This window comes from Pocillopora damicornis, chromosome 3 (genome assembly GCF_964200805.1).
Source record: "Pocillopora damicornis chromosome 3, jaPocDami1.2, whole genome shotgun sequence".
Classification (NCBI taxonomy): domain Eukaryota; kingdom Metazoa; phylum Cnidaria; class Anthozoa; order Scleractinia; family Pocilloporidae; genus Pocillopora; species Pocillopora damicornis.
The window spans coordinates 20,795,295-20,809,329 of record NC_142672.1 but is presented as its reverse complement, the minus strand read 5'-3'; the positions used below and the strand labels follow the sequence as shown (position 1 = coordinate 20,809,329).

The 14,035-nt window shown below is 38.4% G+C and overlaps 1 protein-coding gene and 1 long non-coding RNA gene across 2 annotated transcripts; both read left to right on the top strand.

Annotated features, from left to right (window-relative positions):
• The first annotated feature begins 7,318 nt into the window (after positions 1-7,318).
• Positions 7,319-8,259, top strand: LOC149048790 (uncharacterized). Its single transcript, XR_016185135.1, has 2 exons — positions 7,319-7,548; positions 8,037-8,259. It is a non-coding gene; the product is annotated as an uncharacterized LOC149048790 (long non-coding RNA).
• A 2,676-nt stretch (positions 8,260-10,935) lies between these two features.
• Positions 10,936-12,150, top strand: LOC149048789 (uncharacterized). Its single transcript, XM_089202317.1, has one exon. The coding sequence runs from the start codon at positions 10,936-10,938 to the stop codon at positions 12,064-12,066; it is 1,131 nt and encodes a 376-aa protein (XP_089058443.1). The 3' UTR covers positions 12,067-12,150.
• The last annotated feature ends 1,885 nt before the right edge of the window (positions 12,151-14,035 follow it).

Here is a 14,035-nt window from a genome sequence, read left to right as displayed (position 1 = left end):
GAGATTTATTCCCTGCATTTTTAGAATAACTGAGCGTTTGTATTCTCTCTCTGTTAGGTATATATCGGTCGGCAGGAGCAGCTTAACTGTCAATTAATTTAATTACAACTTTCTGCATTCAACTTCAACTTTCTGCACAGTTTGGAATTAATTGACGTGTTCTCAGCTAATGAGCATGCTGAATTTTTTGCATGTATGTTATTAGTATAGGTAATCACATGATTTCGAGTGCAATTTGGAATAAAAAAGCACGAGTAAATTTTTTCAAAGACTAATAATATCATAATTAAACATAAGCAAAGCGCGCATCAAGTGCAAAAAATAATTTATTCAAACCGTGCGTACGATCAAAACAATAATATGCAATGATATCTTCACATCTTTAAGGTGCAAAAAAGTTCAAAGTCCGGCTAAACAGTTCAAGGAATTGTTCAGTCTGTGTCCGAATCACTTTCGATGAAATGGAATCGTCGTTTCCGAGGTTTAACCATGTTTGTTTTAAATTTCGGCATTGGATCGCTCGAGCAAAGTGTTAAGCTGGGTCGGCTCGTAATTTTCGATTTCCTCGGCAATTCCCTTCTCTAAACACCATTTTTTCCAAACGGACAACCAAAAAGCAGTGCATTTTACAATGTTTTCGTTGTTTAAGCTGTTTTTCAGCTGCGGTGGCGAAAGAAAACCTACTTAAAACGCCGGCCATTGTTTCGCTCGCAAATTTTCAAATTTTGTTGCGACATCCAAGGCTCGCACTTGATTGGCTATCCGCGAATTTCTTTGATTATTGACCAATCAGAATGTCTGATTTGTTTCTTTCTTTGCACTGAATTAACCCTCTTCTGCACTGAATTAACTCTCTTCTGCACTGAATTACCTGAAAACTGCATTTGTTATAACCAATCAAAACTGAGTAATTTTTACCATGTATATTATTATAAAGGAAATCACGAGAGAGAACTCTGATTTCTAAGACATTATGGATTGTTCATTTTCTTTAGAGCGGACATAAGGAAGTTTGGCCCCACTGGGAAATTCTATTGGAATCCCTCCCCTCTTTAGATTCTTAAACTTTCTTCCAAACATTTTTTTTAAAAGGCAATGTATAAATATTATTTTGCTCAATATTAACCACCTTACTTGATTTTACTCATCATAAACTATATGCATGTGTTGCGTGCGTGCATATGTGTTGTTAATGTTGTTTTTTTTCCTTTGTGTAATTTTTATTCAAAATAAGTCAATGAGCTTGGTTAATTGCACTTCTCCATTATACTTTATTTTGTAATGTGTTTTCTTCTTTTTGTCGTGTGCGTTTTTTAATTACCTTCTATAAGACCTGTAATTACTAGAAACCCTTTATGATGTGGATGGAGAGAAATGATACAAGCGAAAAAAAAAGGAACAGTGACACCTCATTGTGAGAATTAGGAGAAAGAAACTTCGTATGTTGCTTTTCCTATTTATTTTATTGGTGACGTTCTTTTAAATCAAATTTTATATTCATCTCTATCAGACGAAGAAATGAGCCTTCAGATGATCAATGAATAAAGGGGTAAGTTTCTAAAGAAACTGTGGTGCTGCGTCGGTGGGAGAGTATAGCAGGTAATTTAGTGTTAACAACTGGGTTGAAAACGTAAATTAGCCACCGTAAAGGGTAAAAAAAACTGACGTTTCGAGCGTTAGCCCTTCGTCAGAGCGATTAGAGGAATTGTGGGTTTGTGTGTGGATTTATATGTAGAAAGTGGAGCTACGCCATTGGTGGGAATATGGTGACGAGAAAACAGGAATAAATTAGTTGAATGAAAAGCGCTCGTTGATTCCGTGGGGATTAAGGGTGCCGATTTGGAATATAAATTTTTGTTCTAGTGTTTTACGGCTTTCCGAACTGCCTAGATGTAAGGAAAGGCCGCAAACTGCCATATGCTGTTTAGAATGATAAGGAAGATTAAAGTGTCTAGCGACTGGTTTGGATGCGTCCTTGTCATTTCTTCCTGTTTCGCCGATGTATAACTTATTGCAATAAGTGCAAGTTATGCAGTAAATAACATTGGCGGAGGTACACGTAAAGTGATCAATGATCTTAATGGATCTTTTGGGTCCCGATATTTTCTCTACGTTATGAATGAAAGGACAAGCTTTGCATCGTGAGCGAGCGCATTTAAAAGTTCCAGATTGGTCATTGGTTTGAAATGAACTCCTGACTAAAAAGTTGCCTATGTTTTTGTCACGTTTGAATGAAATAAGTGGGGGTTGCGAAAAGATAGTGCCAGTCTCTGAATCGTTTTGGAGTAATTTAAAATTTTTAAGAATGATAGATTTAACTGCGTGGTTGTGAGGGTGAAATGTAAGAGTAAATGGAATGCAGTCAGTGTTCTCCTTCTCGGCCGTTTGTAGTGCTGCCTGTCGATCGATTTGTTGGGCACGGTGGTAGCCCGCTTGAACGACAGAAACAGGATAGCCGCGTTTATCGAAAACTGGCACATTGCCTCTGATTTTTCGGAAAAATCAGAGTCGTCACTACATAAACGACGGAGTCTGAGAAACTGTGAAAAAGGTATGGAGTTCTTGACGTGTGATGGATGTGAGGATGAATACAACAAGTAACTATGTGAATCTGTAGGTTTGTAGTAAACACTAGTACATAGGCCGTTGCCTTCAATTGAAATTTTGATGTCTAGAAAAGCCAAATAAGTGTCGGAAATTTCCCAGGTATATTTAAGAGCCGGATGAAAGGAATTGACGGCGGTTATAAATTGAGTGAGCTCCTCTTTGGTAGAGGAGGTAGCGCCGATGCAATCGTCAATGTAGCGGCCGTAGAGTTGAGGTTTTGGGCCATGGTATTGGCTAAAAAATTGATGTTCGATAAAACCTACAAAAAGATTGGCGTAGCTGGGTCCCATTTTAGTACCCATGGCCACGCCATTAGTTTGTTTGTAGTAGTTACCACCGAATGAAAAGCAATTGAGTGTGAGTACTAGTTCGGCCAGACGGAGTGGTGTTTCAGAGCTAGGTTCCTTAACAATGCGCTGATCGAAAAAATGTTTGAGGGCCCGGAGACCTTCGTCATTGGGAATGACAGTGTAAAGAGATGTTATATCCATGGTGAAAATAAGTTTGTTTTGGTCGAGGAAACTAAAGTCACGAAAAATTTCAAGTGCGTGTTGGCTGTCCTTAATGTAAGACGGTAGAGTTTTGACGATAGGTGCCATAATTTTGTCTAAATAGCTGGAAATAAGTTCATTGGGACAACTGCAGGCAGAAACGATGGGTCGACCTGGGTTGTTAGGTTTGTGGATTTTACCGTAATTTCCGTCCATTTACCCGCACGGCAGATTACCCGCATCGGTCAATTTTTGCAATAACGAGAAAACAATTTCAAAAGATTACCCGCACTGGCAGATAACTCGCACCCAAAAACAAAAGAAAATCGTCGACTCGCACATAGTTCCTTCATTGTTTTTGTTGACAGGATATCCTTTAGCGTGCAATAAATAAATTTCACACTTTTTGTCTTAGCTGTTTCATTGAGAATGATACCACTTGTAAAAATCTGTTCTAAAAAAATCGATATCTCGAGATTTATAAGTCGAAGAAATCCCTTGAAACGGGAAATTACTCTTAAACTCAAGGCAATGCTAGCTAGGAAATTTCACTGATGCGTCGAAAAGTCTTTCGCGTCATTGATTATGCGGCGGCACGAAATTAACCTGTCAGCAAACAAACAAGCTGTGAAATTGACAAGGTAAGAAAGTAAGAGTACAAACAAGATAAGAGCTTTGTTTTCGAGTTTTGTATGTTTTCGATTTGCATCGGCTTTCATCGAAAGCATTAAAGTCTCTTATTGTAACGAGCAATCTGTGCGAAATAAATGAGTTGTTACAGAGGTTTTTTTAAAGAGTATCTTTATTGGATCTTATCATCTCTGGTTTTTTCCCGCTTATAGTTTTAAAACTTTACCAGAAGCTTTAAAAGTTATCTTATTACCCGCACCTTCCTATAACCCGCATTAACACCTGTTTGTGGAAAAATTAACATATTACCCGCGGGTAATCGGCCGGAAATTACGGTAGGTAAAAAGTAAATACACGAAGTTCTAGGAGTAGTAATGATGAGATTTTTAGCAGTGGCCGGCAATTCTTGTTTAGCTATAAGATCCTTAATCGTATTTTTGACAATGTTTTGGTTAATTAAAGTGAGATCTTTGTCGACTTTAGCATAAAAGGAGGTGTCAGAAAGTTGCCGCAAAGCTTCTTTTTGATAGAGGTCGGCCCGCCAAACAACAACTGCACCGCCTTTGTCGGCCTCCTTAATGACAATGTCTTTGCGTTTTTTTAGACTTTTTAGTGCCGACCACTCTTCCGAAGAAAGATTGGAAAATTTGGTGTTACGATTGAATTTAAGTTTGTTGATATCGTGGCGACATTTTTTGAGGAAAAAATCTAAAGATGAGAACTGGCCCTCTGGGGGAGTCCATTTAGACTTTCGAATCTGGAGTGTTTCGAAAGTATCTTTGTTCGAGGTGTTAGAATCATCCTCTTTGTCATGAAAAAAGGCTTTCAACTGAACACGGCGAAGGAATTTTTCAACGATTTGCTTAACTGAAAATTCGTCGGTTTTTTGTGATATGGGAACAAAATTTAAGCCCTTGCTGAGAACTGATTTTTCTGAATCGGAAAGTAGTAAATTTTCTGGAATGGTAACTACAGTTTTGAGGTTTTCAGGCGATTTTTCCACTTTCTACATATAAATCCACACACAAACCCACAATTCCTCTAATCGCTCTGACGAAGGGCTAACGCTCGAAACGTCAGCTTTTTTACCCTTTACGGTGGCTAATTTACGTTTTCAACCCAGTTGTTAACACTAAATTACCTGCTATACTCTCCCACCGACGCAGCACCACAGTTTCTTTAGAAACTTACCCCTTTATTCATTTGTCATTTATTTGCTGCGACCATTAACTCTTGCCTTAGAATTTTTCTATCTTCAGATCTCACAGCTACGGACCATGCCAAGCTTGAAGAAACTTACCAAGGAGCTACGCCAGGAAATCGTAAGTTATCTTTTTCCTTTCCCCCCTATTAGTAAAGATCTAGCATTCCGTTTAGCCGTTCTCATTTTCGCCAAAACTAGGTTTTGTAGTCACATCCATTCCATCGGCCGTTGCCTTCATTCCAAAGTTAGTTCTAAGGGTTTTCGCTCCAATTTTGACACATCTTCTTTTTCTCATTCGAATCAATATCGTCACCAAATTCAGTGCGCCCAAAATTCTTTTTCACGTAATATTATGAGAATCACAACCAGAGCTATGTGCCAAAAACGTAACAAACTCACCGAACAAATTCTACATTGCCGCTCTGAACTTTCCAAAATCTGTCCAGCTGTTTTAGTACAATCCATTCGTGCCAAAATTCAGGATGCCAATTCTAAACTTTTTAAACATCTGCACCAAATTAAGGCCCAAAAACTCGACCAACTTATCGGCCCTCAAGTTACTAACGACTCATCGCCTGAAAACCCCAAAACTATAGTTACCATTCCAGAAAATTTACCACTTTCCGATTCAGAAAAATCAGTTCTCAGCAAGGGCTTAAATTTTGTTCCCATATCACAAAAAACCGACGAATTTTCAGTTAAGCAAATCGTTGAAAAATTCCTTCGCCGCGTTCAGTTGAAAGCCTTTTTTCATGACAAAGAGGATGATTCTAACACCTCGAACAAAGATACTTTCGAAACACTCCAGATTCGAAAGTCTAAATGGACTCCCCCAGAGGGCCAGTTCTCATCTTTAGATTTTTTCCTCAAAAAATGTCGCCACGATATCAACAAACTTAAATTCAATCGTAACACCAAATTTTCCAATCTTTCTTTGGAAGAGTGGTCGGCACTAAAAAGTCTAAAAAAACGCAAAGACATTGTCATTAAGGAGGCCGACAAAGGCGGTGCAGTTGTTGTTTGGCGGGCCGACCTCTATCAAAAAGAAGCTTTGCGGCAACTTTCTGACACCTCCTTTTATGCTAAAGTCGACAAAGATCTCACTTTAATTAACCAAAACATTGTCAAAAATACGATTAAGGATCTTATAGCTAAACAAGAATTGCCGGCCACTGCTAAAAATCTCATCATTACTACTCCTAGAACTTCGTGTATTTACTTTTTACCTAAAATCCACAAACCTAACAACCCAGGTCGACCCATCGTTTCTGCCTGCAGTTGTCCCAATGAACTTATTTCCAGCTATTTAGACAAAATTATGGCACCTATCGTCAAAACTCTACCGTCTTACATTAAGGACAGCCAACACGCACTTGAAATTTTTCGTGACTTTAGTTTCCTCGACCAAAACAAACTTATTTTCACCATGGATATAACATCTCTTTACACTGTCATTCCCAATGACGAAGGTCTCCGGGCCCTCAAACATTTTTTCGATCAACGCATTGTTAAGGAACCTAGCTCTGAAACACCACTCCGTCTGGCCGAACTAGTACTCACACTCAATTGCTTTTCATTCGGTGGTAACTACTACAAACAAACTAATGGCGTGGCCATGGGTACTAAAATGGGACCCAGCTACGCCAATCTTTTTGTAGGTTTTATCGAACATCAATTTTTTAGCCAATACCATGGCCCAAAACCTCAACTCTACGGCCGCTACATTGACGATTGCATCGGCGCTACCTCCTCTACCAAAGAGGAGCTCACTCAATTTATAACCGCCGTCAATTCCTTTCATCCGGCTCTTAAATATACCTGGGAAATTTCCGACACTTATTTGGCTTTTCTAGACATCAAAATTTCAATTGAAGGCAACGGCCTATGTACTAGTGTTTACTACAAACCTACAGATTCACATAGTTACTTGTTGTATTCATCCTCACATCCATCACACGTAACTGTAATTGCTTCATCAGGAATTCTTCCGTCTTCCACTCCCACAGGCATAAAACAGTTCTTGACTGTAAAAAGCGAATAACACTATAAGAAACAAGTGTATTAAACCATTTGAAGAAAGTTAACAAAAACTAAAGAAATAGCTATGCAATAAACTGGTTTGCCGCAGAAACGGAGAGAAGTAATTTCCAGAAGTCGCAATAGATCCTATGGTCGCTCAATCCACTCAAGTCTGGAGCCTGTCACAAAACAGGCAGCCACGCTCTTGCTATTTTACGCAAATGTCTTTATTGTTATGGTAAAACGCGTGTGGAACACATCTCTTGTGTTCCTCGAGAGCCAAAAATTAAGTTCTTAGGTTCTCAAGAGGATAATGGCCTTTCCTTGTTTTGGTTAAGGAGAGATACTTGCTGGGAGCGCTTTTAAAGCCACTCGTGTCCCTTGCAGATCACTAGAAGATTTCCTTCCGGACCGAGTAGCGACTAAAGACTGTAGAACCACAGCCTTTCTTCCCCAATCCCCAGCAGTATTTTTAAAATGAAGATCCAAGCTTTCATGCTCGTGGCCGCTTTATTGTTCTTTTCTGCTCTTGTTCAGGATTGTGAAGGAATAGGGATATTTCCACCTGGGAAAGGAAAACGAACGTTCCAAACAAATGTAAGTATTGCAAAGTTAACAAAAAGTTTTAGTGGATAAAAGTCTGAACGAATCTGATGAAATATACCATTCAGATTTGTCTTTAGAAATGTGGGAAACTTTTAAATCCTCTCCATTACGTTAGAGGCACCGAAATGATTATCCTGAGCTGTAGCACTGATTTGGAAGATGGGCACGACGGGGGGGCCAAAAGAGTTCAATTTTACACACAAACTTTGAAGGGTTTTTTTTGAGAAGGGGGAGGGGGAGGGAAGGGGATGAGTGTTCACTGTCATAGTTTAACAAATCGTGACCAGCCAACCCCTAGAGCATCATTAAAACATAAATGAAATTCTCGCTGTCTCAAGCTGACCTTACTATAGACGTTATCGTGGCTTTAATTAAGTTTCAGGAACTGAACTTTTAGGGACTAAGGGATAACTGACTTTTTTAATGAGTGAAACATAACTGTACTTAGAGAGTGGGCTTATTTCTATTTGTTCCTGTAGGTTCAAGTGACAGCACGGAGTATTTGTGAGGCAGCTAGAAGCTTGAACTGCGATGGGATGGATCTTGACGGCTGATTCAAGCAGAAAACTCTCTTAAGGCGCGAAATATTCCACTAATATAAGTAAAAAACGTGAACCTAACTCGGCAGCAGAACATGTATGTTGAAAAGGAAAGTAAATTCATGGAATAAAGGAGCGGCAAATATAAAAAAAAGAACATTTATTGAGAGACTTATGTTTGGTTCATATTGTTAACTTAACACTCGCGCCATAGGAGCCCAATGAGGAAGTTCCACCTCTCTTTGCCTTTCAACTAAAGGCCCTTACAATTTGAACAAGTTCTGACCATGAAATGAATGAAGAACCTTCAACCATAGCTCCATAATTTAATGGAACCAGAGACTTGCTATTCGTGAGACTAAAACCATTTTTTTTCATAAAAGTCCCAGACCAATACGATTGAGAAAATTCATAAATAATCATTGGAAAGTAGGCTGCGTTCAGACAAGGACTTGACGGGCTATAACTGATGGCGATGATAGGACGTATAATGTATAGGAAGCGCAAATTTCCTATGCAAATTGAGATTTCGAGACAACATCTTCTGGCATTAAAAGTGAGATGAAGCCCACTACAACGATTCACCTAAAGTTGAGAAGTGGATGTAAACAGAAGACTAAGTTCAACTGTTTTATCAAAGAAATTCAGCTCCTTGAATCATCTTCCCCGATCTTTCAAATAGGTTTGGCGCCTCCACTTCCCTTTTCGGCGATATAAAACTGCGGACTCTCGTCACTTAAAATCAATCACTCAACGTTTCCGGGAGGGAGGGGGGAGTTATAGAATTCACAAAGTTTAGGCAATCCGGACTACGTCGGTAGGGTCTCAAAACCAATAGCACGGGAAAAAAAGGTATTCTTTTTCATGAGAGAAATTTCCGAGTAGGATGAGAGTGAGAATAGCCTACACATTCTTCACACAGGGAGGACAAGGGAGCATAAGGTAATTCCGCCCTCCCAAGGGATAGTCAACGATATAATGTTAGGGTTAGGATTTTTACTGGCCGAGTCGATCCTCTTTCGGTGTTTCCTCTCGTTGAGCTTTCTTCCTCTTAGATGCCCTTAAAAAAGAATTTTCATGGTTAATATATACTTTTATGATAATATCTTGAAGTAACATAACTCATAGGAAAAGTCCTGGAAGTTTTAAAGGTGTATTATTCTACAATCATGCCACGCTATTATGCAAAAGTAATGCGAACAGTAGATAATAAACGATTTCTGCGAAATTTGCGAGCATCACTTGTTCTAGCATCATTATTGGTTTTCATTCGAACGTATTGAGCGATATATCAACTCAACGATGTATTGCTGCCGCCCGTTCCCCATCTTGATATCGCTGCGAAATCGAGCTATCTTAGAAAATGTGTTCCTTAAAATTTAGGTCTACCGATTAATTATAAGTTTGCAACTGAAAAATGCATTTCGTTACATGCAGACTTGCTTTACTCCTCTGTCACGGTGCCATTTGCTTGTCTACACTCATCAGACTCCTCCAAGCCTGCATAAAAATCTAATATAGGGCAAATTCTTTGTAGATTATAACGCTACAGGCATTTCTTGTATATTTTATTTTATATCTCAGTAATAACAGAGTCAAATATGTTCCCTCTTACCTAAATAGGAAAACCGTACAACTCAGCACGCATGCTGATATGGCTTTGCCAAGTTAAAGGATGGATTCGGACGAACCGGGCGTGGATTGATGGGAAGGTCTCGTGGACAACAATGGTATTGCGATCGAAATTTCCTCGAAAAACCTAAAAGAAAATTAAGGATTTCAATTCAAAGTACCATGTTCGTGTAAGAGGCCACTGAAAAATAATAATGTTTATACAGGACAAAAATATGTATCATAAAGGCAGGTGTCAAGAAGATAGTAACTATTATGAGAGGTAAAATTTCGGTTGAGAACATATCTTTCTGGAAAAGAACTATTTCATTTCTTCTCGGAATGTTTACCATTCGTCTTTACATGTAACTCTGATTGATTTGAGAACAGAAGGCTGAAAACAAATTGTGCGGGAGGTCGAGGGTTCGAGCCCCGGCCGGACCAACGCTCAAAAAGACTGAGGAGAATGTGCTACCTTTCTATAATGTCAAGAAATGGATAGAAATTCTAGTCTTCTCGGGTAAGGACGACTGGCCTTGTCATTGTTAACGCGGGATCCACTGTAATTGACTAAAGTTGTAGTGGTCTCCCCGCCTGAGATAATTAGGCGAAGCTAAATAAAAATAAATTAGAATACCGGAATACCAGAAGTATCTTTCTCACAAGAACACTGACACAAAAGAGTTACCTTAAGTCACCACTTACGTGAGTTACAAGCCCTCAGAAGTCTGTAATAATAGAGCAGTTAACCTAAAAAGCTATATGTAACAATTCACTGTAAAAATGTGGTTACCCTCATGACTGACTGTTTGCCATGTTACTTCGTTTCTCAACTTCAACTGCATGCTAAGGTGGTTAAAACTGCAGCATGCGAAAATACAATTTGTGGCCACGGAATGAACAACTCCACGTCGTGTAGAAACAAAACAATTCACTTTAACTCCTCAACGACTTGAGGTGGATTGAAACTTAGATTGCAAACAATTGAAAAAGTTACACAATATCTGATATAAAGAAACAACAAGCAACACGACGGAAGGAGAACTATAAAACACTTACATTGTTACGGCCACAGAAAAGACCAAAATTGATACTGCAAAATGCTAACGCCAGAAAACGGGAAAAGGAAAAAGACAAGCGAAAACGGCGGTACGTTATTGAACTGCTCTTAGCGCTAAAAGAGAGAAGACAGGCATATTGCTGATGTATATATATATAAACAGAGTGGATGGACCATATCATACTCTGGGTACGCTTTATAGATGATATATTCCTTATCTGGAAGAGTGATAAAGACTCTTTGATTAATTTCATAAATTACCTTAACAGTGTAGCACCCTCAATCAAGTTTACACACGAAATCTCCGCACATTCAGTGAATTTCCTTGATACGACCGTTCTAAAGGACGATCAGGGCAACATCAGTACAGATGTTTATCAGAAACCAACTGATACTCATCCATACCTCCATTGGACATCAGCACATCCACCTCATCTAAAACGGAGCATCCCATACAGTCAAGCCTTGAGGTTGAGGCGAATATGCTCTTCAACAGACACATTGAAGAAACGAATCCTGGAATATTCGGATTTCTTTGTAGCGTGTGGTTATGCACAACGCAAAGTTCTCCACGAAATGCAGAAAGTGCTAACATTGACTCAAGAGGAATGTTTACAGACCAAAGAACGTGAACCAACAGATCGAATTCCTCTGGTTACTACATTCAACCCCCATACCACATTTATTGCAGAAATTGCTAAACGAAATTGGAACTTTCTCAAATCAAAAGAAAGATTATCATTCATCTTCAACAAGCCACCTTTAGTAGCTTACCGACGACCGAAAAGTCTACGAGACAGACTTGTTCGTTCAAGATTTGTAAACGAAACACCTCAGAATTTGATACCAAAGGGATGTAGAGCATGTGAAAGAACGAAGTGTAGTTGGCGTAAAAAGATCAACCAGACCACAACTTTCACCAGTCCCAATAACAACAAGACCTATACCATATTTCATACAGTGGACTGCCAATCGTCATGGATCATTTACATAATCGAGTGCAACATTTGCAAACTTCAATACATTGGCAAAAGCGAAACTGCATTTAACCTACGGTTAAACAATCACAGAAACCATATTAAAAAGGGAGTGAGTAGCTGCGAACTCACGGAACACTTTTTACATAACAAACGAACTCACGACTTCAACAATAATGTTACCATAACCATTATAGAGCAAATCCGAAAAGATCATTTAGAGACTGACAAAAAGAAAGAAGTCCTTAGAGAAAGAGAGATTTTTTGGCAAAGAACATTAAACTCCTTTCAGCCATATGGACTAAACAAAAGAACTGGATAAAGCTTTTACGCGAAAACCTTTATAAAGTTTTAGGTACATAAATTGTTTATAACATACGTTATAAAGGTTTTAAAACTGTTAACCAATTAGTAACACTAATTGTTTACGAGAGATTTGACTCAGCATTTAATTAAGCAACATGCACTGTACTACGTCACACAATTAACCAATTACGACTCTGTAACAATTGCATGTTAAGGCCCCTGAGGAAGGCAAATGCCGAAACGCGTCGGGTCTTGAATAAAGCGTTGAAAACGGAAGCACATTCTCCATAGTGCAAATTATATATATATATATATATATATATGTATGTATGTCATGTATACATATATATATATATATATATATATGTATATATATATATATATATATATATATATATATGTATATATGGATATAGCTCTTTGGCATACAAAGCTTTGCTTTCATGTCCAAATTGAGCACTCTACTAGGATGAGTCATTGCTGCTAGCATTATGCATGCTCACTAGTTTATCTAGTTTGAGCACTCTGGCATGGCTTAGATGATACCACACGTGTGAGATCACTTGGGGTGGCTATATAGCCTTACCTCCATCCTAGCATCAGCACTGCACTGATGAGGCCCAGAAGGCCGAAACAGTACTGTCTGCAGTTAGTTATATATATATATATATATATATATATATATATATATGTATGTATACATATATATGCATGTATGTGTGTGTGTATGTATGTATGTATGTATGTATGTATGTATGTATGTATATATGGTACTTACACCTTCTTCCTAGCATCAGCACTGCACTGACGAGGCCCAGAAGGCCGAAACAGTACTGTCGGCAGTTATATATATATAAATATATATACATTACATTATGCACGCTCACTAGTTTTTCTAGTTTGAGCACTCTGGCATGGCTTAGGTGATCCCACATGTGTGAGATCACTTGGGGTGGCTATATTGCCTTACCTCCATCCTAGCATCAGCACTGCACTGATGAGGCCCAGAAGGCCGAAACAGTACTGTCTGCAGTTAGTTATATAAATATATATATATATATCGATACATAATTATGCGAGGTAGCAATAGAGCGGCAATAAGGTAGCAATAAAAATGTCGAAAGGAAAAAGGTGCTTATGAAATAATAAGTGTAAACGTTGGCTAGTTACGGGGTGAAAAGACTTAAATAATAATCTTTGAACACAAACATGAAAAAATGTCGCACTTAGAACTTTCAGCGGATATTACATTTTCGGCTTACCCGACGTTGGGTCTATTCAAGTCAAGCATTTATTCGGGGCGGCGTTTCTTTCAAAATCATGTCTCTTAACTATATGTCGGCAAAAAATATAGATGCTTTGTACATATTTTGTACATCAGAAACTGGTTTTCCTCTTCAATGTGGTGTTGTATGATTTAAATTGTCAAGTGTATTTAGTTAATTCTTAATCCTAGAGTAAACTCCGCATTCTTATGACTCGGTGCGGCGTTTAATCGAAGACGGCGTTAAATCCGATAAAGACGCTATTGCTTCAGATGGTGATGGAAAAAAACAAACTCAGCTTTAGGGTGTTCTTATATTGTAACACGAAATTCTTTTAACTTTTACATAGAGAGAGCAAAGGCATAGTTGCTAGGAGGGAAAACTGTTAATCAGGTGCGAAGAGAAATTGAGATCATTTGCTGCTACTGACAAGTTGCCTGCTGATTGCAAATTATTTTTGAATGTGAGACACATTCAAAGATCAATGAATATAATTTAAGATGCTATACGGAAGATTTAGCGACAAGTATTTGAAAACATATCTTTGCATGATATCATAAATCTTTCGTAGGTCGATATCAATCTGATTTCTTCCATTTTACAGTAAAAAAATCTTAGCTTTAATGGTGTATTTTTCTAATTAAAACTACCTTCCTGGCAGCCATGAATCTCTGCTCTAGTACAGATGTGACCATACCATGTCCTGGGGTGGATTCGAAG